A 24,758-nucleotide genomic window follows, 5' to 3' on the forward strand; every position below is an offset into this window, starting at 1 on the left:
CCCATTAGGCCAAGTTTATCATCCGGGCATCCCGATGAGATCCGAACACCCAAGTGCCGCTTAGGACGTCCAGTGGACAACATGAGGGCATTCATTTTGGGATGTTCTACTTGAGACATCCTTCGGGTATCCACATGATTGAACTTCTGGGATCTGAATAAATCCCAAATCGATATCCGAAGTTTCTTTCAACGGGATGTTTTTTACCGGACATATGTGGGACCAACACAGATAATCCACCACGTCATACGTGACCAGATCGCAGAATGTTAGGTTTCTTCCGCGGCTCCCTTCAGCGCACGCTATTCCGAAAAGACATGCCATCCAACAACATGAGGCAGCTTCACTCAGTATCAAATTTTCAATGCAGACGATAAATGGAGAAGCTGCAATGAACAACCGAAACTGCAAAAGCATATCGGGAGGAAACCTCACAAAGCAATAGCCAAAGCGCCCAAAACGCTGCGCATTACCACGCATTACCACCTACCGCAAAGCATAACCGAATCAATCCTGTGCCACGCACCTAGGCTCTCCAAACATGTGAGAAAGCCGAGTACTGCTACCTTTGCAACGGCTACAACCACTGCCATAGAACAGAGCAGTGATTGCCCTTACCCAGTCGAGTCGCCACTGTCTGTTGCATGCACGCTTTGCGCTCATTCGCTGGTTAACGGTCACATGACTTAACGTCGCTGTTTTATTGGATTTCTTTGCCCTTCTCTGTAGGCTCAGAAATCCTGAAGGCGGGTGCGCCCCGCGATGAGTGTGCACGTTTTCTTTGAACGTTTTGGTCATGTCACGTACTCATGACTTCCAGCTTGAACATTTGTCAATTCCAGGTGAACGTTTTTGTCGTGCGCTTTCTAGCTCCACCCCCACGGCGCCTGTACATATTACGCCTATCAAGAGGTGACAGTTCATGAAATAAGTGTTTTTCGATAAGCTACCCTGCAATATTCTCAATAGTCAGCGCGTAGCCGAATGACGGGCATTGTACATCTCCATAGTTTGCAGTGACAATAACATCAACCGGTGATTTAACATCCGCCGTGCTGCGTTTGGTCGCATCGTGCCGCTTTTCGGGAAACTTCCAAGTGCACTCTGGCCTATGTTGTTTCTGCATAGAACTGAGGTTCGCAAAAAGAAATTTCTTTATGCGAAACTTTAGAACCTTTACCTCCCCTGTAGCACACAGGATGGTTCCACGAGAGTTATCGTTGTGTCTTTCCTGAATAGTGGCAAATATTAACAAAATAATATTAATATTATCGAGACGTTTACTAACAGGGTACGCAATGAGTGAGCGGTTGAACACTGCGCGGTAGTCAAAAACCCTGCGACCAGGGTTTTAGGCAGCGGCCCCGTGCGTAACACGCTGGTGATGCGCCTGACTGACCGGCACTTCTTCGCTACATTTCATACGCTGGAGATGCGCCGGACTGACCGGCGCTTCTTCTTCGTTACAATCATAATTACTATTCTCGGCAAGCACTGTCCATTATAGCCTTGCTTCACCTTCGTTTGCTTTTTGTTTGCGGAGCCGCGATTTCGAGAGCAATCATACAAGTGTGTAAGCTTGGAATAGCTTAAATTTTGAGGGCATTTGTATCACGGTAGGGGCACTTGCTGCACATGCTGCACTTGCTGCATTTTAACACACCTGTCTTTAGGCCTGCTTATTGCTCTTTCCAAGCAGTGCCCTGCACGTTTCTAGAGATAACGAAACTTTTGGGTGACTTGTTCGACTACTGCTTACTTACGCGTTGATCGGATGCAAGTATGGTGGTGAAGTCAACTGAAGACTGCTCTTCAGCTGCCTGTGACGAATGAAAAGTTTGCGCCGACTTAATTGCTAGTTCGCAAGTGGTCGTAATTTTCCGTACGTTGCAGTGAAACCTTCTTTCAGTTGACCCTTTCTTTCAAGCGCTCGTCGTGATAACCGTGCCGCTTAAACTTCCGTACGTGTGCTGTTTTTGTTTTGTTCGCGTAGCCGCGATTTCCAAGGTAATCGTAAAACCGCCTACGATCGCAATAACACATCGCTTGTTGGCGTTTGTATCCCAATCTGAGATTTTGCTGTCCGTGGTGGCCGGTTGCGCTGCTGGATTTAACCATGCCTGTATTTAAGGCTGCTATTGTTTTTGGCTTAGAGTGTCGCGCACCTATCGTAATAACGAAAACTTGGGCGACTTGACAGAGTTCTGCTTATTTACACGTGAATGGATTCATTCAAGTATGGTGTTAGGGTCAACTTCACGTCTCAGCTCTGTATGGACGAAACGTGCGGGCCGATTAGCTCTTTCGCACATGGCTGCATTTTTTTTATTATGAATGTTTGTCAAAGTTGACTCCGTCACGCGCTCGTAGTGAATAACCGTGTTAGCTAAGCTTCGTCAGCCATTGGCAGTTTGTTTGCGTAACTATCGCGACAGCAATCGTAAAAACTCTGTAAGGATGGTATACTTTAATTTTCTTTCTTTATGTATTTCAATACTCTGAGTGTACTCTGAATGCCAGGTTGGGTGGTACAAAGCGGAGGGGGCCTATATACAGTAAGTGGAAATCGGGGTTTGGAAGCGTGATGGAACAGCTTGTCGCTGTTTTTCGAATGAAGGAATAAGTTCGCACGTTTGTACGTAAAATTGCGACGTGGAATGAAAGTGTGGACATCTGTATCACGATGCGGAGCACTTGCTGCACGTGATGTTTTTTTTTCTTTTTTTTTTGCTGACCACACTGCTGAAATTTACCACGCTTGTCTTTAGGGCTGTTATATTCGTCCCAAACAGTGCCATGCCCCTTTTTCGGAATAACGAAACTTCTGGGCAACTTCTTGGGCTGCTTCCTACATGCATGTGATAGGATGCGTGCTATTATGGTAATAATCAGATCAAGCTTAGGCTTCAGGTTCCTGTAACGATCGAAATGTCGACGCTACTTAGAGTGTATATCGCTCGCACGTGGTCGTACTGTTTAGTATTAGTATTTGGAAACGTTTGTCAATCCCTGACTGCTAAATTTGTGTCACGCGCCCGCATTCACTGATTGACCGTGTGTCTTGAGCTTCGTTTGCTGTTTCAATTTTCTTCGCGTAACCGCAATTGCGAGAGCGATTGTAAAGCGGCGTATAGTTGAAACAACTGGACATTTGTGGGCACCTGTATCGCGATCGCAGTACTTGTTGCACGCGTTTGTCGGCTGGCGGCATTGCTGAATTTTCCCACGTATTTCTGTCAAGCAATACCTTATCGTTTCTTGCAATAACGAAACTGTTGGATGACTTGTGAACTGCTGCTTAATTACATGTGTCGGGTGCGCGCTAGTATGAGTGCGAGGCGAAGCTTTTACGTCTCAGCTGTCTGTTACGATCGAAACCTTTACGCTCCTTATTAGACAATTGCTCGTTCGCACGCTGTCATATATCTATTAAAGGGGGACGTTTGTCTATGCTGACTGTTAGTGAAATTCCTGTCAGATGACATAACTGGTTAAGCGTGTCGCTTAAGCTTCATTTGCTGCTTGAGTTTCCTTTGCGTGGCCGCGCACTTATGAGAGCAACCGTAAAACAAGGTAAGGTCGGTATAGCTAAACTTTTGTAAGTACTTCTATCACGATCGCAACGCTTTCTATCCGTGATGGTTGGCCGGCCAAGCTGCTGACTACTCACGTTAATTCTAGGCCAGTATGTTGTTTGTGCCAAAAAATGTCATACGCTTGTGTTTCTGGAGATAAGAGAAGTTTTGGGCGATTGTGAAAATGGTGCTCATTTAGACGTTCTCGGGTGCATGCTGGTATGATGGTGAGGTCAACCTCAGGTCTCACCTGTCAGTAACGATCGAAACGTTTACAATCAATAGACTACTGTTCCTTCACAGTTGTCGTATTTTAAATAATGGAATCCCGGCCACGGCACCGGCATTTCGTTGGGGGCGAAATGTAAAAACGCCAGTGTACGTAGATTTAGGTGCACGTTAAGAACCCCAGGTCGCCCAAATTATTCCAGAGTCCCTCACTATGGTGTGGCTCAAACTCTGATCCTGTTTCTGGCGCGTAAAACACAATAATTCATTTTTTTCAAGTAATTGAGAACGTTTGTATCTGTTGACTGGTAATTACATTTCTGTCAGGTGATTTACCGTGTCCTTTAAGCTTCGTCTACTGTTTTAGCTTTCTTTGCGTAACCGTGAGTGCAAGAGCAATGGTAAACCCGGGGAAGGGCAGAATAACCGAACTATTACAGCAATTTGTATTTCATTGGCAGCACCTCTCACACAGGGTGGCTGACCAACCATGCTGCTTCAGTTTTCTTTCACCCTGCATTTTTGATCATTTGGGCCAGCCTAAGTGCTGACATGTGTAAGCCACGCGCTGGAGAAGAGTACGAGACTGCTGCATCCCCTTATTGTCATTGCATTCTCAGTAAAGCTGTGTGTCGATATTCGCCTGATTTTTTTTTATTATTATTACGATAGAAATCGCATGCACTCTCCTGGCTAAATTCCGCAGATGCGAACTTGCGCCTCGATAACTTTCGGCTCCGTTAGCGCTGTTCCCACGCAGCTGTAGTGTCGAAGGTCGCGTAAACTTGGCTGTGAAACGCATTGTAGCTGAAAGCATCAAGACGTTATCGCTTGCCGCTTCTGCTTCGCTTCAACGCGCCAGCGTTCCTAGAGCAGGTTTACCGTCTGTGAGATGCGTTCATGTTTCGCTTTGCGCACGACACAAATGTTAATCTAACAAGGAAGCGAAGGTTCGCTTGCGATAACACGTGGAGCTGCTTAATCATAGCTGCCTGGCAATTTGCAGTCTAAAAGCACTGCTTCGCTTTTCGGACAAAATTACGCCATTTTTACTGTTACCAGCTCGTTTAATGAAGCAATTCTGATGTAGAAACTAAGATAATTCCTTTTGTCTTTGAACAGAGTAGAAATTATTACAACTTTATTCTAATGACTATAGCTCATCAGTTTGTATAAAGCCACAAGGGAGCAAAGTTGCTGTCGGAACCAGCAGATTGTTGTTAAAAGTGCAGGTTGTTAACATGCACATGGAGGATAGTAATTTTCATGAACATTTCTAACACGTTTTTCTTGCATGCATTACAACCATGCTGTGTTCCTGCCATAACCCTGGTGTCACTTGGGGTAGACATGATTCTTCGTTGATGATTAGCACAAAAACAAGCCCACAGAAACTTGCTATCTCTCTTAGTACCTATGAACATAACAGTGCATTATCCTGTCTACGACCACTGCACGAGATCCTGCAGTATTACTAGTGAATTGTGTAGCGCACCCTCCATCTCTTCGGTTCGGCATCTGAAACCATGGATGAAAGGCTGCACCCAGCGAGTGGTAACTTCCTTATGGGCCGAGGTACCTGTACACTCTGGGCTAAATTTTGTCTTTGATACTGTTGAAGCAAGTCCACAAAAATGCGCCACTAAACTTCTTAGTACATGTGAACTGCAATCCAATTCTCTGTGACCGCTGAAGATAGTCTGCAGCAAGCCTTAGTAAAATGTTTAGTTGCCAGGATACCTGTGATATTTTCAGAAATACTTGTATTTACTGCAATAGAACAAAAGCCACGCTCTGCCTACAGAGACTTCCGTCGAGGCTGCCCAGCACCCGTGAATATTTAGGTTCACTTTGTGTTTGTTTGTGACCGCTTAAACAAGCCTACACAAATCCTCCGTTAACTTTTGGCGCGGGTCAACTCATACAATGCATTTTGGTGTCTGACTCCTGAAGCTGGCATGTTGCAAACCTCTAATTATACTTGTAGTCGCCAAGGTACATGCGATTGCTCCAGCAATATTTGGCTGCGGCAACAGAAAGGTCACATTCAGCTTCTGTTCACTTAGAGGCCTTCGAGCCTGTGAACACTTACGTAGAATTTGTGTCTGTGACCACTTAAGTACAGCAAGTGTCTTGTAACTCCTAGTACCTGTGAAATCAGTTTGCTTTTGTGCTGCAGCATGTATCTTGTATCTGCTTTTGTACCTGTGAACTCTCTATTAATGCTCGTGTCTGCAACTGCTTAAGTAGTCCTTTAGTACTTTTTGATGTCCAGTAGTTCGTTGAGTGCTACCGCTAAGGAGGCCCGAATAAAGTCTCGAGTACGCTCCCTTGATGGCTATGACACCTATGAACTTTCCAGCACATGTTGCATTTATGTGCCGGCGACCGCTGAAGTGAACCAGCCTGCAGTAGGCCTCCTAACCTCCTTTGTACTCTCCATGCTTGCTAAAGGTTTTTGAACCTATTCTACTGCCCGAGGTGCATCTGCAAAATATTAGCTAAACTGAAGTGCTCTCGTCACAACACGAAAGTGTTAATGTTCCCTCTGGTGACATTTCCCAGAATTTATTGTGGATAGAGAGCGCATTTGGCTATATAAATGATTTATCATACCGCAGCTGTTGTGTCTATATATGACCACTGAACTAGTCTCAAATTATTTCGCTAATGCCTAATGTAGATGTGACGTCTCTAGCATCACTCGTGTTAGTATGTGTGTATACTAAATATGGCTTAGAGAAAGGCTCTGGTAACTTAAAAAGCTAACATACCTAGACTGTTGAGCCAATTTTGCGTTGGAGTGCCTGCAACGACGAAAGTCAGCCCGGAGCAAGACTCGTGATAACTTCCGCAGTGGCCCCACCACTAATTCTTAAGTTTTCTTGCTGTGCAAAGTGCATTTGTAAATAGTTTAACATGCACACTTTTCCTAACCTTGGTGTGTCATAAATAACTCGTAATGGCTGAGCTTGTATAATAAAATTATATATTTTTCTTTGTTTTCTTTGATATGCTTTGCTGAAAACTGCTGAGGGAATTTGACAGTATATTTTACGGTCTTCTGCACTGCTTTATTGAAATAAATGTGCTATTTTTATTTAGATTATCAAGTGATGGAGCCGCCTGCAGAACTACGCTCTGTAGCTTCATTCCTGTTAAACCAAAAAGGAGTGCTTGCATGACTATATGTTTTGATTTATTGCAGTTTTATAAATTTGGTGTGTAATTTATTAGCTTACCATAGCATGGAATTATGTGCACAATGGTTAGCTGCCCTGCAGTCTTCTTTAGCATACCTTGAGATGCAGTGGGCTGCATTCTTGGCCTGTCTGCGGGTACTTAAGCTTCTGCATGACAAATATGTTTGATCGCCTTATTGGACCACTAGGATTGATCTTCAAGAGCCATGCAGTTCCTTTTCATCGATGCCCTAATGGCCAGCACAAAACACAGGCGAATCTTTGTTAGTAGTATGTAAAGAGCAGCAAGCTTGCTGCACTGCTCGAGGACATCATGAGGACCGCCCATAATATGTTAACTTATAATCTAATGGATCCCGTGAACATCCTGAATCCACAACCAAATTTTCCACAAACGTCCTTTGGACGATAGGCAACAAAAATTTCCCAGAAGCATCCTGCATCCTGGCACAAATCTCCTTAGGACGTACTCGGGATTATGCAATAAGAACATTCAATATTTAGCCAACCCTTGGACGTCCGAATGTCACAATATGACATTCTTGGGATGGTTCAATGAACGAAATTTGGCGTGCATGGGGCGATTCCATGGGAATCCAAGAATAATCCACTGGTTTCTTACATATTTCCTAGGAACGTTTGAACTTTCCGCTTCGGATCTCTGCTGCACACATGTAGGACTTTGGTGGCCCAATCTTAAGGGTCTAATCAGGTAGTGCGGGAAGAAACAACCCTTACTTCAGTGTTTTTTTTTTGGCAGTAACACCAGCCACGCACCATGACGCCCTATACGGGAGAGAAGCAGGACCCCTAAAACATGTCCTGAAATCTCCAGCTCTACAGTAACACTATAACCAAATATCACATAACCTATGTTGGCCACTCACACAGGTTTAACCCTCGCTGCCCAGAAGATAAGAAGTAATAGAGAAGTTGGGAGAACGAAAGGAACGATTGAAAGTGAGAGACATTGGAGAGGACGCCAGGAAAAGGCACCTACCAATTTTCCACCGGTGGGTCTGTCCGTGGGTGCCGTCTACGAGAAGCCGAGGCGAAAGGGGTCCAGTCACTTCCGCCAGGGGCCTTAAAGGTGCAAACAATCAACATTGACACAAGGCCCAGGATCCCCTTTTTCTCGGACATGACTAAGCCATGCAATGTTAAACGCGGGATGATCCATCCCTCCTGTCCTTGGGTATGTTGTGTCGCAAAACACCAAACGCCTTCCAGCAAGCGCCCCTGCGGAGGGCACTGAAGAGTCCCACCGAGCTATCACATTGTTTCCTCGTATTCCTTGACAAACCACTCACTAAATTCCCTCCTGACACTCCTTCGCACTAAACCCGCTACAGCTATGAGACTACAAGCGTGGCTGGCCATATTTAAACGACCACTGTTATGACCACTGTTCATGAGCTGAAGGATTTAACCGCCGCAAGGAAAGTTACGCCGAACATATATGCAGTTCGAACCTCATGTTTAAGATAGTTTATATGGCCACTGAAGCGGGTACCCAGGCATCACCCTTACCAGAAAAATCAGTACCATAGACTTCTTTAACAGCGACTGGAATTACGGCTCGTTAGAACTCCTGGGTATGATTTCCTTGTTGTTGTTTTTTTTCACGTGAGCGCACCTTTTGTTACGAGGATGGCAGCCCCAGTTTAATAGAGCACTCGCACTTTTGTCGTTGGCGCCGCCACCTGAACTACCTCTACCTCCACTGCAACCACTGCCATCACCGCAGTCGTAGTCACTGGCATCACGCTGTCACGGTATCTACGCGAATAAACGATTCGCGCGGAGAGTGTTAGAAGGACTAGAAAGACGCGCATCACGTTTGGCGGTAAAAGTGACGAAGGACATTAGCGACGTTCGTTTAATTCAAGCGGCTCTGCTAGAGCCAGGCCAGCGTTCCATTGGCTTGGCTCTAGCAGGCCTCCATTGCTGGCATGAGTGTTGTGCGCCCACACAATAGTGCTACTGCTGAGCGGCCGCGCTACCTAGTGCGGTTGGAACGGGTTAATCAATTTAATGCCCTCTTTAGCAAGCGCCGCTGCTTTTCCTATGGTGCTGCATTATAGAGTGCCACGCACGCTACTCGTTGTGTCACATAAATTTATTTCTGCGACATTCGTTCAGTGTGACGCAAACCCTTACTGTTACTTTCAATGCCTCGCCTCCGGGCATAAGTGGCAGTCTTTTTCAAGAGGAACTATTTAAGAAACCCAGTATCTTATTCTTTGTCCCATTATACTACTCTATAATGAACTTCGAAGCATGCGTCCCCATGTAAAGCAATGTCTTTTTTTCGGCGCCAGTATGAAATACATTCAGATGATAACTACACTCACTTAAAGAAGAGTTACATGTGCTAGTCAGGAGTCCTCACTCGTATATGCCCCTGACATGCAATGCTCGGTTTGGCCTGATAGCTAGATTCAGATAGAAAATTGTATGAGTGGGTACATATGTTTAACCAGTGCACGTCCTGACGTGTGAGTGGGCGCTTATGTTTAAGAACCAGTGCACTTCCTGACAGATTGGAAAGCAATACAAAGATGACAAGGATTCTTCTGCTTATTGCCCATCCTTACGGCTTAGGGTTCTTCTGTTGCAGTTGCTGATAACACAGTGCTCAGTGACACTGCGTAACATTTTACATTTCAAGAGACTTACTTCACGTGCATTCAAAGTGAACAAGTTACAGACAGATAGTATGTGCTTACGGCGGCCCATTCTTTCATTGGCGTCTATCTTCTTTAGCTGTCGCACCCAGGCCTGCGTCACGTGCTTTCCATTAGCGCCCGATTAAAACTCCTTATATAATAATATAACATTTGGGGTTTTACGTGCCAAAACCACTTTCTGATTATGAGGCGCGCCGTAGTGGAGGACCCCGGAAATTTTGACCACCTGGGGTTCTTTAACGTGCACCTAAATCTAAGCACACGGGTGTTTTCGCATTTCGCCCCCATCGAAATGCGGCCGCCGTGGCCGGGATTCGATCCCGCGACCTCGTGATTAAAACTCCTTGACAAGTTATATAGTGCAGAAACTACATGACTATACTATTTCTCTACGGAAACTTGGTGACTCCTACGTTGTAATGAATAAAGGGAAAATGAGACATCCACCTGTTCGTAGCAATTGCTACAAAGGAAACCCATACGGGTTCCTCGAAAGACAAGCCTCATAGTTGAAGAAAAATTCGCCCTGGTCCGGGACTTGAACCCGGGACCACCGCCTTTCCGGGGCAGCCGCTCTACCATCTGAGCTAACCAGGCGGCTGGCAGACGGCAGGGCGAAGCCGAATTTGTCGACAAAAAAAATTACAAACTTACACAAATTTCTGTTGACGTTGTAGAGGCCAAACCACAGTGGTAGGGCAACGAAGGCAGCCCTGTCGGTATGGCTGATGATGCCACAGACAAGCGCGGTGATCTTATCTTGCGGAGCATTGCGAAGTGCGTTTACCAGAAGGCACTGTAAATATAAAAAGTTATGAAGGGGGCTTTTCAATGCCAAAGACAGCGTTGAACGGGCCCTTAAAATTCAGGGTATCGTATGGGAACATTACGGACGGCAATGTATTTATTGGTCTGTTTTTTTATTCGTATTGAAGTTTTATTTCGATTTTGGGTGCGTTTGACACGATGACAGAAGCTTTTATACGACAACAGCAGCTTTTAGCTACAAACAGTGCCCATCGTTTTCCCGTATAACACAAAAAGGGATGGCCTCAGAAATACTACATAATAGGAACAGAAGGACAAACGAAGCAGCACAATTTCGTGACCTAGTTATGCAACGGAGGCAATGATGACAACAATTATTCAACAAAGGCGCTAATACCCTTTCACGGAGAGGAGAAAAAAACAGTGGCAATCATTAAATGAAATACGGGAGAACCGGCCTCGTGACGAGTATCGACGCTAATGCGATCACTATTCAAGCAATGTAGTGAAACCACTCTGTTGAAGTCACGTTTATATGAATTGTGTTCCGGGCATTCCGAAACTTAGGTTGCTTGGGTTATCTGTGGCGTACACTGTCTCCGCTATCGGGCTGCTTCGGTTTGCAACTCACTTGCCTAGGTCACCGATGACCATGAGGGCATGCCGATGACTGTATGGCGACGACTCGGCGACTCCGATGGACGAGGAATAATGACGTCAGTTGATATGACAAAGGCCGCACGACGACAATTACATGGTCTTTGGGAAAGGATGACGATGGCATATGGTCGACAGCACGAAAACAGGACCGGTATGATTGCGATGAGTTGATGAGCACAAGCGAATGATAGAGCTGGAATGACGAGGATGTAATATAAGATCGACATGATCACAATTTGAAGAGCAAAGCACAACTGTTCTAATGATGGAGAAGGAATAGCTCGATGAAACAACGAAGGCAGCGTGACGCCGACATGAGGACAACATAATGACAACGAATGCCTGAAGATTGTATGGCGATGATGGTGTGAAGTCGATCACATGACGAGAGTCGGATGACAGAGCTGAAATGACAGTGATAGAACACCCGCGGCAGCATTATGACCACTAGCAATTATCCAATTACATAAGGTGTAGCGTACTTAGGCCACTGAATAGGTGTATAAAGCATGGCGACGACGATATGACGAGAGTCAGATGACAAAGCTGGAATGACGTCAATGGAAGGACCACGACAGCACTACGCTCACGAAAGTAGTGGTCCAAGCTAATTTCCGAGAGTAAGATGACAAAGCTGGAATGACGTCAACGGGAGGACCACGACAACACTACGCTCATGAAAGTAGTGGTCCAAGCTAATTTCTTCTATTAGGCAAAACGCTCTGCTCTTTTTTTCCGTCTACTTTCCTAACCATTAGGCAGTTCCAAAACGGCAAGGTATCTTCATCTTGTTGATTTGCGTGGCAATAATTGCATGAGATATGTATATGGGGCAAATTTTCTGTGGGCTCTGTCATAGAACACTTTCATTAACATGACCTAAATACAGAAGAAACCAACCCTAATGAAAAATGTATGTAGTGTTCCTTCAATAATGTAGAAATACTATGAGAATAAAACTACTGAAAAAAAGTAAATCAGATAATTGTGGGAAAGAGAATTTCGGAGACTGAGTTCTTTTGACTTTAAAATTGACAGTCCGATGAAACAAAGTTGAAGCGATGATATACCTACTAGAAACAAAAAAGGGTGAAACAAATGGCACCGGAAACGCCTTTCCGACTCTATCCTAACACCGCTGGGTGTTAGGATAGAGGATAGAGAATGATAAAATAACAGTACAACAGATACTCCGCCCATTCAACGCTCAAGATAACTCTCTAATTATCCTTTTCGTTCAGTGAAAATTATCCACAACATAAGAAAACACGCGATCGTAGATGATCATAGATGTTCCCAGTACAAAATACATCTATGATCCTAATATGGTTCCTAATAATGTGCTTTCAGATTTATCTATTGCACTGACGAACATTCGAGAATAAACCAGTCGTAAATGAAGGCCCGTCTTCACAAAAGTTTGCATAATACTGTTGATCTAGCAATGATTCCAGTAGAAGAAAAAGACTGCCGAGAAGTATATGGTTCTCACATACCTCTACGTGTGACACAAGCGTCTCATCAAGGCTTCTCTGAAAAAAAAGAAAAGAAGAAACTCGAGCGTCCGGGGTCAATTAAATATCTATCGTAAACACTGTCACTATTCGCATTTCGCGAGTTGTGAGTGATACAGGATATGGTGTGTCCTACGATAGCAGGTCGCTTGTTCTAGATGCATCTACATAAGGAATACCCCTAACGAACAGTGCACAGTCGTCGCATTACCGAAGCCGGCAGCGGATTTTCCTGGGGGTTGTTTACGAATCTGTAGCGTCAAAGACAGCAACGGCTCTATGATTCATCAGGACAGTTAGGCTCATTTAATTGCGATAGATAGCTGGACACAAAGTCTACTGCAGTAGATACTGCTGATTATTGCTGAAGGCAGCAGTTACTAATATTTGCCCTTTTAATGACGAAGTAATGTAGTTAACGATATCTTCTGTAGGACTATTACAGTCATGCAGTGGTTACGGTAGGAATCTTTCATTCATTATTCAGGCTCGTTGTGCTTGTTCAAATGAAATTGATCAGTGCGTACAATGTACAGTTGCCGCTTGCGGAAGTAAACATATATATTTACTGGCAGTTTCGGTAGGTTAATAATGATATTAGGGCAATGAATCATAAAATTGCGCACAAACAGCTTTCTCGTCCGTCTGGTGACACTAAGAGAAAATTTCACCACAAGCGCTTCTCTCTAAACACATGGGAATGGAGAAATATTTTTGCTTCAACTACGCCGTATTTTATGAGCGTTCAGAATAACGGATTAAAATAGCAAATTTATTAGGCTGTGAATACTTCCACGGAAATGTAGGAAATTGCGCAAGCGAATGAAAAAGTTGCAGTTTCGGCCGAAAGGCAAAGCATTCATTGCTTTGCTGAAATACCCAGTCAAACCTGTCGCACCAACAAGGCCACAATTCTACTTTTGTTTAGTTACACGTCCATGTAAGAAAAAACAAAACTCGTTATTTTGATTCATCGGGTTACATTCGATGAAAGCGGCAAAGAAAAAAATCATTGTGCACGTCGTACGCGCTGAACAGAAATCACACGGGCATCCCCCATACAACAAACAGGACAGCACACGTTTGAATCCCCTGGTGAGGTGATCCAACGCAGAATTGAAGAGAACCGTCGGTCGCTCAAACCTGACCCCGCAATACGAGCGCGCGTACCCGTAGCTCAGCGTCGACAACGAGCCTAACTGCGAAAGCAGCACCGCGACGATGCGAGACGCATCACCAAGTGTGCAGCAGGCTTTCGCCTTCAGATGTTACAGCAATGTAACTTATTGCCGACCTTTTGACACGTAAGGGTTAATTAAGGCACTCGTGTGGCAGAAAAGCCGGTATCGTCGGCGTTGGCCGTGAGCGATAAATCCTAGAAGGCACCTTATACATAATAAACATCTTGCAAGATGGGCTGGTGGGAATCGAACGTGTGTGAGAACGTGTGAGACGGAGACGCTACCACTCAGCCACGAGTTCGTTCGTTCAAAGCGGGGCAGAATCGCGTCTGGTGAATGCGGTCTTGCCTTAGAAACGTGCCGTAAAATGTTATACTGTGGTGTATATCGGTATTTATGACCATGTAACTTACAGAAGTCGCAGTTTCACGAGTAGCGAAGTACGTTTCCGCTACATTTCTTCTGCGCTCTGCGCACACGGAAAGCCGTCTTGCGGTAAACACACAAGGCCCCCTCCTCGCAATGTACGGCGCTGCCCCGACACGTGGCGCGCCACTCGTCCCATGATCGCGTCCACCTTCATGGCACGTAGCGGCACGGCTGTCCGGGCCGATCGCGACGTTTGACTCGCGTAGATCGTTTGAGTAGGCGGTGCGAACGGGGTGCGATAACGCTATCGCGTTCCACTCGTGAAGGCAAAGCTTAAGCCTCCTCCAATTTTTTTCTTTAGTAAAACGAGGCGAGAAAGGAATTTACCTACCTAGCTGCATGCCTACCACAAATTGCCACTAATTATTCAAACTTTAATAAGCACTTAACCAATAATATTGGGCCCACAAAGCGTTTGTTAGTTGAACCGGTGGTAGAGCTTTTCCTGAGCACTCATTAGTACCAAGTGTTTAGTTGTTGTAGGCGTAGGTACTCCTAGGACTGCATCCGAGATTACCAAACCTCTAAGTGCATCGTGTAGCACCGTGCTGCTCTTGCCACGCCCCTTTTTTTTAAATATGTGTAATAGCCATGCTTCAGCCAGCTCTGAGGCAAACAGCGCGAAAAAGAATACATAACAGAAAGACAAGAAAGAAGAACAGAATTATATTTTCTTATTTGCAACCCTTATTTACTGCGCTGCTTGCGTCAAGAATAGAATATTAATACGTCCGAAAAGCCACCTTTCATGAACTAGTGGCGTGACGAACAAGATATTTAAAACGGCATTTAATAAACTTCGCCTGTAGCCTGAGGTAAATGTTTTGTTGGCATTTGAAATATTGTTTTTTCTGTCGCTGCAGTTAATGAATCCTAAGGCACGTGAGCAGCACTACCAACATTATATACTGGGGAAATGTACAGGCATAAACCGCTGTATTTTAGGGGAAAACACTACGCTAGCTGACTCTACGTGTCTTCGTTATAGTTTAGGAGGGGCGCTGTAACGAAATCTTCCCACCATAGGCAATGTACAAAATTCCACATGCTGGCATTTTCCACGCACTTAGTTTGGCCTAACCACGATGGAGGATGTCGGGATGGATTGTGATTAGAGTGCCAACATGGTGGATCCCACCCCCGCACGATCCCACCCTCACACGATGCAGGCTTCGATGACTCGTGTTTCCGACGTGCTAGTGGCTGCAGGGTGGGGGAGGGAGGGCGTTTCACTTCAGTGGCTCCTGCGTATGACGCGGCCCGGCGCGGTCGCGAAAGACACGCGGCAATGTGGTTTGAAATGAATGAGCAGCCATCTCAATTGTGGTCGTGCCATTGAAGCGCGACTACATCTCGCGGGGCGAAACACTACTTGATGAAAATTATGCACCCACTACCTTATCAACAGAAATATTTGGAAAAGTACAGACAGTGTAACTGGAATGAGAAAATGTGAAGTCACAGGCTGTTTTCTTCGGTCCACGAATAATTGTTAGTACTAAACCGTGCAGGCTTTCTGAAGGTTGCTCGTGGCAATACGTACTCACGTATGCCCTTTTGTGTTAGCTGATTGAGCACTATAATTTTCTCACAAGTATCTTAAGCGTAGGTGTCGAAAGTAAGGGCAATTTACACGGTATTAATCTTATGATCTTATAAATTTGGTCGGCAACTTTATTTTCCGCTTTGCTTGTCACTAAAAATTATGTTTTCGCCATGTCGTGGGTGTTAGAAGAAACCTACAGATATAAGTGGCACGCGGGTTTAGTTAGTGAAGATTAAAGTGTGTTATTTATAAATTATTTCACTGTAATATTCACCCTTTCTTAACTCGGAAATAACATATGTGTGTTTGTACTATACACACATGCATATGGTACATCGTTCAAGATCGGGGTGAACACACTGCTATGAATTCATGCAAAACATTCAAGGCTAACCATTGTAATGTGTGCCGTTATGGAGTCAGAGGTATAAATACGGACAGGTGTATTGAAGTTACATTGTCACGCGATGTCGTGGCGAATATTATCACGAACTCAAGTTGTTTTATTTTCTACGGCTGTGTGCTCATTATGTGTCATGTGATGAGAGATGGTGTAGTACAGCAGTAGACCACCTGGCGCAACAAGTCTCGAATGGCATGCGGTTAATTTTTCCCCCCGAGATATTGGCGCAGCGAAATTTAGATGGACTTTCAGATCCCGGTCACGGCGGCCGTATTTCAATGGGGTCGAAAGGTAACGATGCTTGTATACTTAGAACTTAGGGCACGTTATATAACTCCATGTGGTCAGGATTATTCCAGGGTACAACCGCGGCGTTCTTCACAATCATATCATGCTTTTCGCACGTAACACTCCCTAGTTAATACTTTTTTACAGAAGAACTGAAAGTAATTGTTTTTCTGCGACCATGAGAATGGAGTATGAGTGCGCGCGGTCGTAATACTAGTAATTAAAAACAAGTGTTCAAAAAGAAACTATCCGCTTATTGATATTTCTGCCGAGAAACAACGATGTTAATGTTAGCTATGGTGAGTTCCCGTTGTGCGGGAAAAATATAGATGCTTGCGAAGAACGCAAATCTGGGCTACTTGCTAGAGCAACATGAAAATTTCACATGAAAAATTAATCGTGTTGCAACGGGCATCAAATTGAGTACAAAGGTGAAAGGGATGGAAAGCAAGGCTTTTTTCGCCCCCCCTGCTTCTTGTGTTTTGTTTTCTGCCCATGACACCACAATGGCTATGACCATTCAAACTAGTCGTAATTTCAGTTGTTAGAAAGAGCATTAGCTACAGGTTTGCGGGAATACCGAACAAGTACCGACTGGCAGCTGGGTCCAGCGCCACCCTTCTTTTCCGGTGGTCTGGCACCTAAACCTGTTTTTCGTCATAGTTTACAAGTGTTGAAAGTATTACGAAAGGCCCGAACATTTGGAACTGATTTCAGCCGTGCGTTTGTTTACGCGGCTGATTGTTTGCTGATCTATGTTTTTGTGAAACATTCCACGAGAGAGTGAGGCAACGGTCTCTGTGTGCGACAGTTGTGCGGCCGTCTCATAGTTTTACTGAATTTCTGTGATAGCGCTTTACTTATTTCACAGTGTTCCTCATTTGCTCAGTGTATTATCGTTTCATCCTTTAAAGTAGCATGCCACTACTGCCCTAAAACCCTGTTATGTTCCCTAAGCATGGTTTGAACAATTTGTGCAAACACTCCCGCGTTGCTTTTAAATGTTGTGATGTGTTCTTGATGGAAAAAGTGCTACTAGAAACGGACACTCAGCAAGAACATCGGACAGAGCACTCGTCTGTTTTCGGTAAGCCTCAATTTTTAGAGTAACGCCTTTTTCATCATGAACGTTGACCAACACGCCCAACTGACAGCTACCCTAAAGGTTGGGATGTGTGTACCGTTATACTTTGAAACTTGGTAGGCGAAGTTTTTACTTGTGGCACAACGTTGATATGGCATGCAGTACGGATGCTTTGATGTGTTGAGATTGTTCGTAATGTCATGTTTCCTTTTCGCAATCTCTACGCTTTCATCTTGCTATCTTCATTTTGAGTAGTGAACCCATAAGCGTTTTCTTTATTGTGTTCAAAAAAAAAAGTAGCAGTTGCCAACGACAATACTCTGAACTACTCCCGCATGTATTTCCCAATAAAAAAGGCACACCAATTTTAAATGTTAAAGAAGAAACTTACTTCCGAGGTTTCACAGCTGGTACCAAGAACCGATTTACACTGCAAATAAAATAACATATATGGTATGCATAGAAATATAGGGTACTTACCTGAGCGATAGCCAATATTCAAGCTAACTGTAAAAAAGGTTCCGGATTATTTCTTATTGGAACCGTATAGGTACCGGCACCAGATGTACACAATTACTACTTGATGGAGAACAACAGGAAGGAAATACTGTTCACTCGGTTACTTCAAGCAGCAGCTGTTATGAAGATGTTGTGATGTCTTCTTTGCAGCTACCGTCTGTTACTTGGTTGTCCCCGACTAGTCATTACTAGTGCTTGCAAATATACGTCAAACCGGCTATCCGCTTTAACCGGAGGCAAGTGCATCTGGTCTCGAAAACCGCCTATCCGGTTATCCGGATTTTAAGAAACGGATATTGAAAATATCCGGAATAAATAACCGGTTAGTCGGATATTCGAATATACGAATATACTTGATTTTCCCGATCAAATTAATCCAAGCGATATCTATTTTAGTTCAAGCGCCAGTGTATTTAATTCAGCTGCCATACATATAATCTCACCGCCACATATACTGATCCAAAGATGCATTTGCGGAAGTGTTCTAGGTTGTTCAAAATATTGACGAAATTCTATACTTTTGCATCGACCAAACATAACTGAAGAGCTTTCTTGTAGAGCATTTTCATATGACTGCAGAAATGCCTTTACCGCGTGAAACATCACCGAAATATTGCACTGATATCGACATTACTGCCGTTACCAGGTCATGTAAAACGTAGCTGTTTGAAGACTTGGCTGACATGCACTGAAACAAAGTGGCATCCAGCAACGAACTGTTGATTCGTAGGCTGATAAAAACAGGCTAAAAAGAGCATCACGTGATCTCTAATGTTTTTTACATGGCCCGTTCACATGGATATAAAATAAAGGAGCTTCGAACAATTTCTGCGATTATAACCACGTAACGACCTGGATATCAAATAAAGGAGCTTCCAACAATTTCTGCGATTATAACCCCGTAACGCATCTGAGATCACGTGGACGAGGGTGTTACGTCATCTCACATAATATTCTCTAGCATATTCCTGATTGTCATCCATGTTGACGTGGATATCAAACGATCGGGCTTCGAAGCAGCTCTGTGTTAGTACCAGCGAAGGGGGCGCTAGACCACGTGGTCAATGATTTTACTTGACCTTGCGTAACTTTCGGAAGCCCACATGTGATTCACAAGCATAGCGAGATGAGTGTCAAAAGAACAGGAATCGTAAGAGCTATGCGATGCTACGCACGTAGCTCACGTCAAATCACGTGGGAGACGCTGTCCCGTGACCCCACGTATATTTCGCCGTACCATACTTGATTCCTAACCATACTGACATTGATATAAAACAATCTGGCTTCAAACAAGGCTTGCGATGGCACGCTCTTCGCGTACTTCAGACCACGTGGTAAACAGTGAAGTGACATAACGTAACTTTAGCCATGCCATGGATAATTATCAACCATGCCGATGTGGATATCAAACGAAGAGGGAAATCGAAAGCTGTGCGATGGTTTACACGTGGTTCACGTCAAATCACGTGGGAAAATGTGCCACTTGACCTCACGTATCTTTCGCTAGCCCATGCATGATCCCCAACCATACTGACATGAATACGAAACAATGGGGCTTCGAACAAGGTCTGCGATGGCACGCTCTTCGCGTACGTAATACCATGTGAAAAAGAGTCACGTGACATCACGTAACGTTAGCCAGGCCATGAGTAATTACCAATCATGCCGACATGGATATCAAATGAACTGGAAAATCAAAAGCTAGGCGATAGTACCCACGTTGTGCACCTCAGACCAGTTGGCGAAGGTATCATGTGAACAAGCCGCCATTGGAATCTGAACCTGGCAACGTTTAACGCTAGAATGTTATCTAGTGACGGGAGTTTAGCAGTGCTATTGGAGGAATTAGAGGGCAGTAAATGGGATATAATAGGGCTCAGTGAAGTTAAGTGGACAAAAGAAGCATATAGAGTGCTAAAAAGGGGGCACGTCCTGTGTTACCGGGGCTTAGCGGAGATACGAGAACTAGGAGTCGGATTCTTGATTAATGAGGATATAGCTGGTAACATCAACGAATTCTATAGCATTAATGAGAGGATAGCAGAAAAGAAGTGAGGCGTGCAGACAGGAAGGACACAAGAAGAAGTGAGAGTAGAGAAGTGCACAACACGAACGCTGACTGTCAACTGAAGGGAGCACCGAGAAGAAAAAAGAAACAAGACACAAAACTCGCCTCGGTGCTCCCTTCACTTGATAGTCGGCGTTGGTGTTGTGCACTTCTCTACTCTCACTTCTTTTTTGCATAATGAATCCTTACCAACTAGCTCAGCTTTCTGACATTCTGAGGATAGCAGGTCTTGCTGTGAAACTTAATAAGATGAACGAATTGAAGGTCGTACAGGTCTAGGCCCCTACATCCAGTCATCATGACCAGGAAGTCTAAAGCTTCTATGAAGACGTGGAATCAGTGATGGGTAAAGTCAAAACAAAAAACACTATATTGATGGGCGACTTCAATGTCAGGGTAGACAAGAAGCAGGCTGGAGACAAGTGAGCGCGCGAATATGGCATAGCCTCTAGGAACAGCAGGGGAGAGTTATTATTAGAGCTTGCAGAACAGGATAATATGGGGATAATGAATACCTTGTTTCGTAAGCGGGACGGCCGAAAGTGGACGTGGAGGAGCCCGAATGACGAGACTAGAAATGAAATAGACCTTGTACTCTGCGCTAACCCTGGCATAATACAAGATGTGGACATGCTCGGCAAGGTGCGCTGCAGTGACTATAAGATGTTAAGAACTCCAATTAGCCTAGACTTGAGGAGATAACGGAAGAAACTGGAACATAAGAAACCGATCAATGGGTTGGCGATAAGAGGGAAAATACAGGAATTCCAGATCAAGCTGCAGAACAGGTATTAGGCTTTAACTAAGGAAGAAGACCTTAGGTTGAAGCAATGAACGACGATCTTATGGGCATCATTAAGGAGTGTGCAATAGAATTTGGTGGCAACTTCGTTAGGCAGGACACCAGTAAGCTATCGCAGGTGACGAAAGATCTGATCAAGAAACGACAATGTTCGAAATCCTCTAACCCTACAGCTAGAATATAACTGGCAGAACTTTGCAAGTTAATCAACAAGAGTAAAACAGCTGACATAAGGAAACATCATATGGATAGATTTAAACATGCTCTCAGGAACGGAGGAAGCCTGAAAGCAGCGAAGAAACTAGGAATAGGCAAGAATCGGATTATGCGTTAAGAAACAAAGCCGGCAATTTCATTACTAATATGCATGAAATTGTTTATGTGGCTGAGGAGTTCTATAGAGATTCCTACAGTACCAGTGACACCCAAGACGATAATGGAAGAGAGAAAAGTTTACAGGAATTTGAAATCCCACAAGTAACGCTGGAAGAAGTAAACAAAGCCTTGGGAGCTATGCAAAGGGGGAAGGTAGCTGGGGGAACAGGTAACAGCAGATTTGTTGAAGGATGGTGGGCACATTGTTCTAAAAAAACTGACCACCCTGCATACGAAATGCCTCATGACCTCGAGCGTACCAGAATCTTGGAAGAACGCTAACATAGTCATAATCCATAAGAAAGGGGCCGCGAAAGACTTCAAAAATTATAGACTGATCATGTGACCCCAGTTAACTTTAGCTGGCAGATGGGTGCTTCCCAATCATATTTTTGATTTTTTCACATTCCTTTCACATGAATAATATGCGAACTGGCTTCAAAGACGCTCTGCAATTGTACCCACGAAGATCACGTCAGACCACGTGATAAAGAGTGTCGCGTGTTCTCATGGGATCGGTCATTTACAGACAAAGACGTCATGTGGACTCTGTTTCGGTGACCTTCAACAGCGTCTGCTTGGAGTTCGAACCAGAATAAGCGTCGGAGAGGGTTCGGCGGGAAAGACGATAAGATGTAAAAAGAAATACCAGAAGTTTAACGCATCATTGCGGGTGCGCGAACATTCTGCGTGCGTGCTCCTTCACACATGAACAGAGAAGATCGGTTCATTGCGTTTCGCTTACCTGCTTATACGCTACACCATCCCGGCAACTTCACTCTCTCTTGCTCCCTGGTAGAGGGCGTTGTCAGCACACTGTTCAGCGCACACCTTATTAGGATTAGTATTATTAGGTATGGAAACATACAAACATACAGAAGAAGCAGGCTGGGAACAAGCTGACAACTGCGACCGAAAGGTGGCAGGGCACAGCGCCTGCCTACTCTTCTAGAGGACGGAATGAAAAGACAAGAGAAGAAAATAGAAAGCGAAGAAATAGGAAAGAAAATACCAAACAAACAAATGACCGAGACAAAGAAAACAAAAGAATACGGAGAAAACCCACTGACTGGCAATCCACACAGTGCAATACGGGGAAATACCGCTCATTGGTATATGATGATGATGAAAAACGTTTATTTGGCCTATCTTGCAGTGATTTTTGCGGCTTCAGATGGAGTCTTCCATCTTCTCTCCAGGGTCGGTTCCCCTAGTCCAGGGCTCCGCTTAGGGTAGCTGCCCTGCGTGCACGCCTTACCAGTCCTTGTTGGACTTTCAGGATGTCGCTGGATAGCATCCTCTCCCACTGTTCCGCACTCGGGTTTTTTTATTATGGCTAGCCCATCTCTTTTCTGGCAAGCCCATGTGGTGTGGTATAGGGTTGGTTTGTATCCACACCATGGGCACATGCTCTCGTACTGGGTAGGGTAGATTTTGCTTAGCATGTTTAGGCAGGGGAATGTTCCCGTTTGTAGCTGTCGCCATGCTACGGCGTCTTCTCTATTTAGTTGTTTGTGAGGGGGCGGGTATTTTCGTCTGATGCGTCTGTAGTAGTTTAGTCTCTCTGAATAGCTTTGGGCTACCAGCTCGGGTTCCTCAGTGAAGTCCGGATTGTTGGATGCTCGGTTTGTTGCGTGCCCTCGAGCTATCCTATCCGCCTCCTGATTTCCCGTAATGTCGGTATGTCCCGGCACCCAAACTATAGTTTGTTTGGCCTGGTTGTTGACGGTTTTGCCACTTGAGCGGAGGATGCGGAGCGCGCTGTGGCTGATTCTGCCGTTTAGGTAGTTGTGGCACGCTGCTTGTGAGTCTGTGAGTATGGTTAAGGACCTGTTGGATCGGTAGCCCTCCGCTGCCGCTAGAGCCACGGCTGCCTTTTCGGCCTCAACTACCGTACAGTTTCGAATTGATGCGCTGGTGATTTCTTTTAGTTCCGAGTTGATCACCGTTGCGACTTTGCTTTTCTTGTGGTTTCTGTCCTCAGTGTAGGTATAGTGGTGGAAAGCATAATTCAAGTCGTGACAACACACTGGTCAACCAACTGGCCAACCTACACATAATAATTTCAAGCGACACCACTCTCTGGCGTAGAGGTAGAGAACGTAGGACAGAGGAGAGTGGGATTTACACTGGTGCACAATCTCGACGCACGCCCCCATCGGACAAGACATTTCGTGCTGAGGATGGTGATGATTAGGCACGTCGTCTCAGGTGCTTGGCATTCATTCCATTCATAGCCGCAGACAGTGAGCCGTCAACACATGCGTACTAAACGCACGGAAATTAAAGACCGTGATACCCTTCACCACCTGCTCTGAGGTTCGCTACGTGTGTACCATCGTGTAGCTTTTCATTGCCCCGTTGGTTTGATATCCATGTCGGCATAGTTGGTAATTAGCCATATGTTCTCGCTAAAGTTACGTGATGTCACGTGACTCTTTTCAACGTGGTCTGAAGTACGCGAAGTGTGTACCATCGCAAACCTTGTTCAAAGTCCGATCGTTTGATATCCATGTCAGTATGGTTGGGGATCATGCATAACCTAGCGAAAGAAACGTGGGGTCACGTGACACCCTTTACCAAGTGATTTGAGGCTAACTACGTGTGCACCATCGCATAGCTTTTGATTTTCCCGTTCGTTTTATATCCATGTCGGCATGGTTGGTAATTACTCATGCCCTGGCTAATGTTACGTGACGTCACGTGACGCTTTTTCACGTGGTATTACGTACGCGAAGGGCGTGCGCCATCGCAGACCTTGTTCGACGCGCGATCGTTTTATATCCACGTCAGTGTGATTGGGAATCACGCATGGGACGGCGAAATATATTTGAGGTCACGGAACAGCGTCTGCCACGTTATTTGACGTTCCTTACGTGCGTAGCGTAGCTTTGGCGATTCCCGTTCGTTTGACACTCATCTCGCTATGCTTGTGAATCACATGTGGGCTTCCGAAAGTTACGCAAGGTCAAGTGAAATCCTTGACCACATGGTCTAGAGCACCGTTCGCTGGTACAATCACATAGCTGCTTCGAAGCCCGATCGTTTTATATCCACGTTAATATGGATGATAATCAGGAATATGCTAGAGAATATTACGTGAGATCCCGCAACACCCTCGTCCCCATGATCTCAGATGCGTACGGGCTTATAATCGCCGAGATTGTTCGAATCTCGTTCCTTTGATATACATGTCAACGGGCCTCGCAAAAAACAAAATGATAAGAGGTCACGTTACGCTCTTTTCAGCCTGTTTTTATCAGCTTACGAGCGAACACTTTGTTGCTGGATGTCCCTTTGTTTCAATGCTTGTAAACAAAGCCATCAAATAGCTAAGTTTTGCATCGCATGTTAACGGCTGTATATAATCTCCATATCATTGCGATATTTCGATGATATACCACGCCGGAAAGGCATTTCATTAG

General features: G+C 44.8%; 1 protein-coding gene and 1 non-coding gene across 4 annotated transcripts in view; both read right to left on the minus strand.

Annotated features, from left to right (window-relative positions):
• The window catches only part of LOC139050748 (uncharacterized), a 69,822-nt gene that overhangs the window by 12,793 nt on the left and 32,271 nt on the right, over nt 1-24,758 (minus strand). For all 3 annotated transcript variants that reach the window (XM_070527461.1, XM_070527459.1, XM_070527460.1), the window contains 4 exons: nt 17,961-17,999; nt 12,621-12,656; nt 10,351-10,492; nt 8,007-8,089 (listed from right to left, as the gene is read on the minus strand). In XM_070527461.1, the coding sequence (XP_070383562.1) occupies nt 8,073-8,089; nt 10,351-10,492; nt 12,621-12,656; nt 17,961-17,999 (234 nt within the window). In that variant the 3' untranslated portion in view covers nt 8,007-8,072. The remainder of the gene's footprint in view (nt 1-8,006; nt 8,090-10,350; nt 10,493-12,620; nt 12,657-17,960; nt 18,000-24,758) is intronic.
• On the minus strand, nt 10,219-10,293 carry TRNAS-GGA (transfer RNA serine (anticodon GGA)). The gene has a single exon. It is a non-coding gene; the product is annotated as a tRNA-Ser (tRNA).

The sequence above is a fragment of the Dermacentor albipictus genome, chromosome 10 (assembly GCF_038994185.2).
Source record: "Dermacentor albipictus isolate Rhodes 1998 colony chromosome 10, USDA_Dalb.pri_finalv2, whole genome shotgun sequence".
Classification (NCBI taxonomy): Eukaryota; Metazoa; Arthropoda; class Arachnida; order Ixodida; family Ixodidae; genus Dermacentor; species Dermacentor albipictus.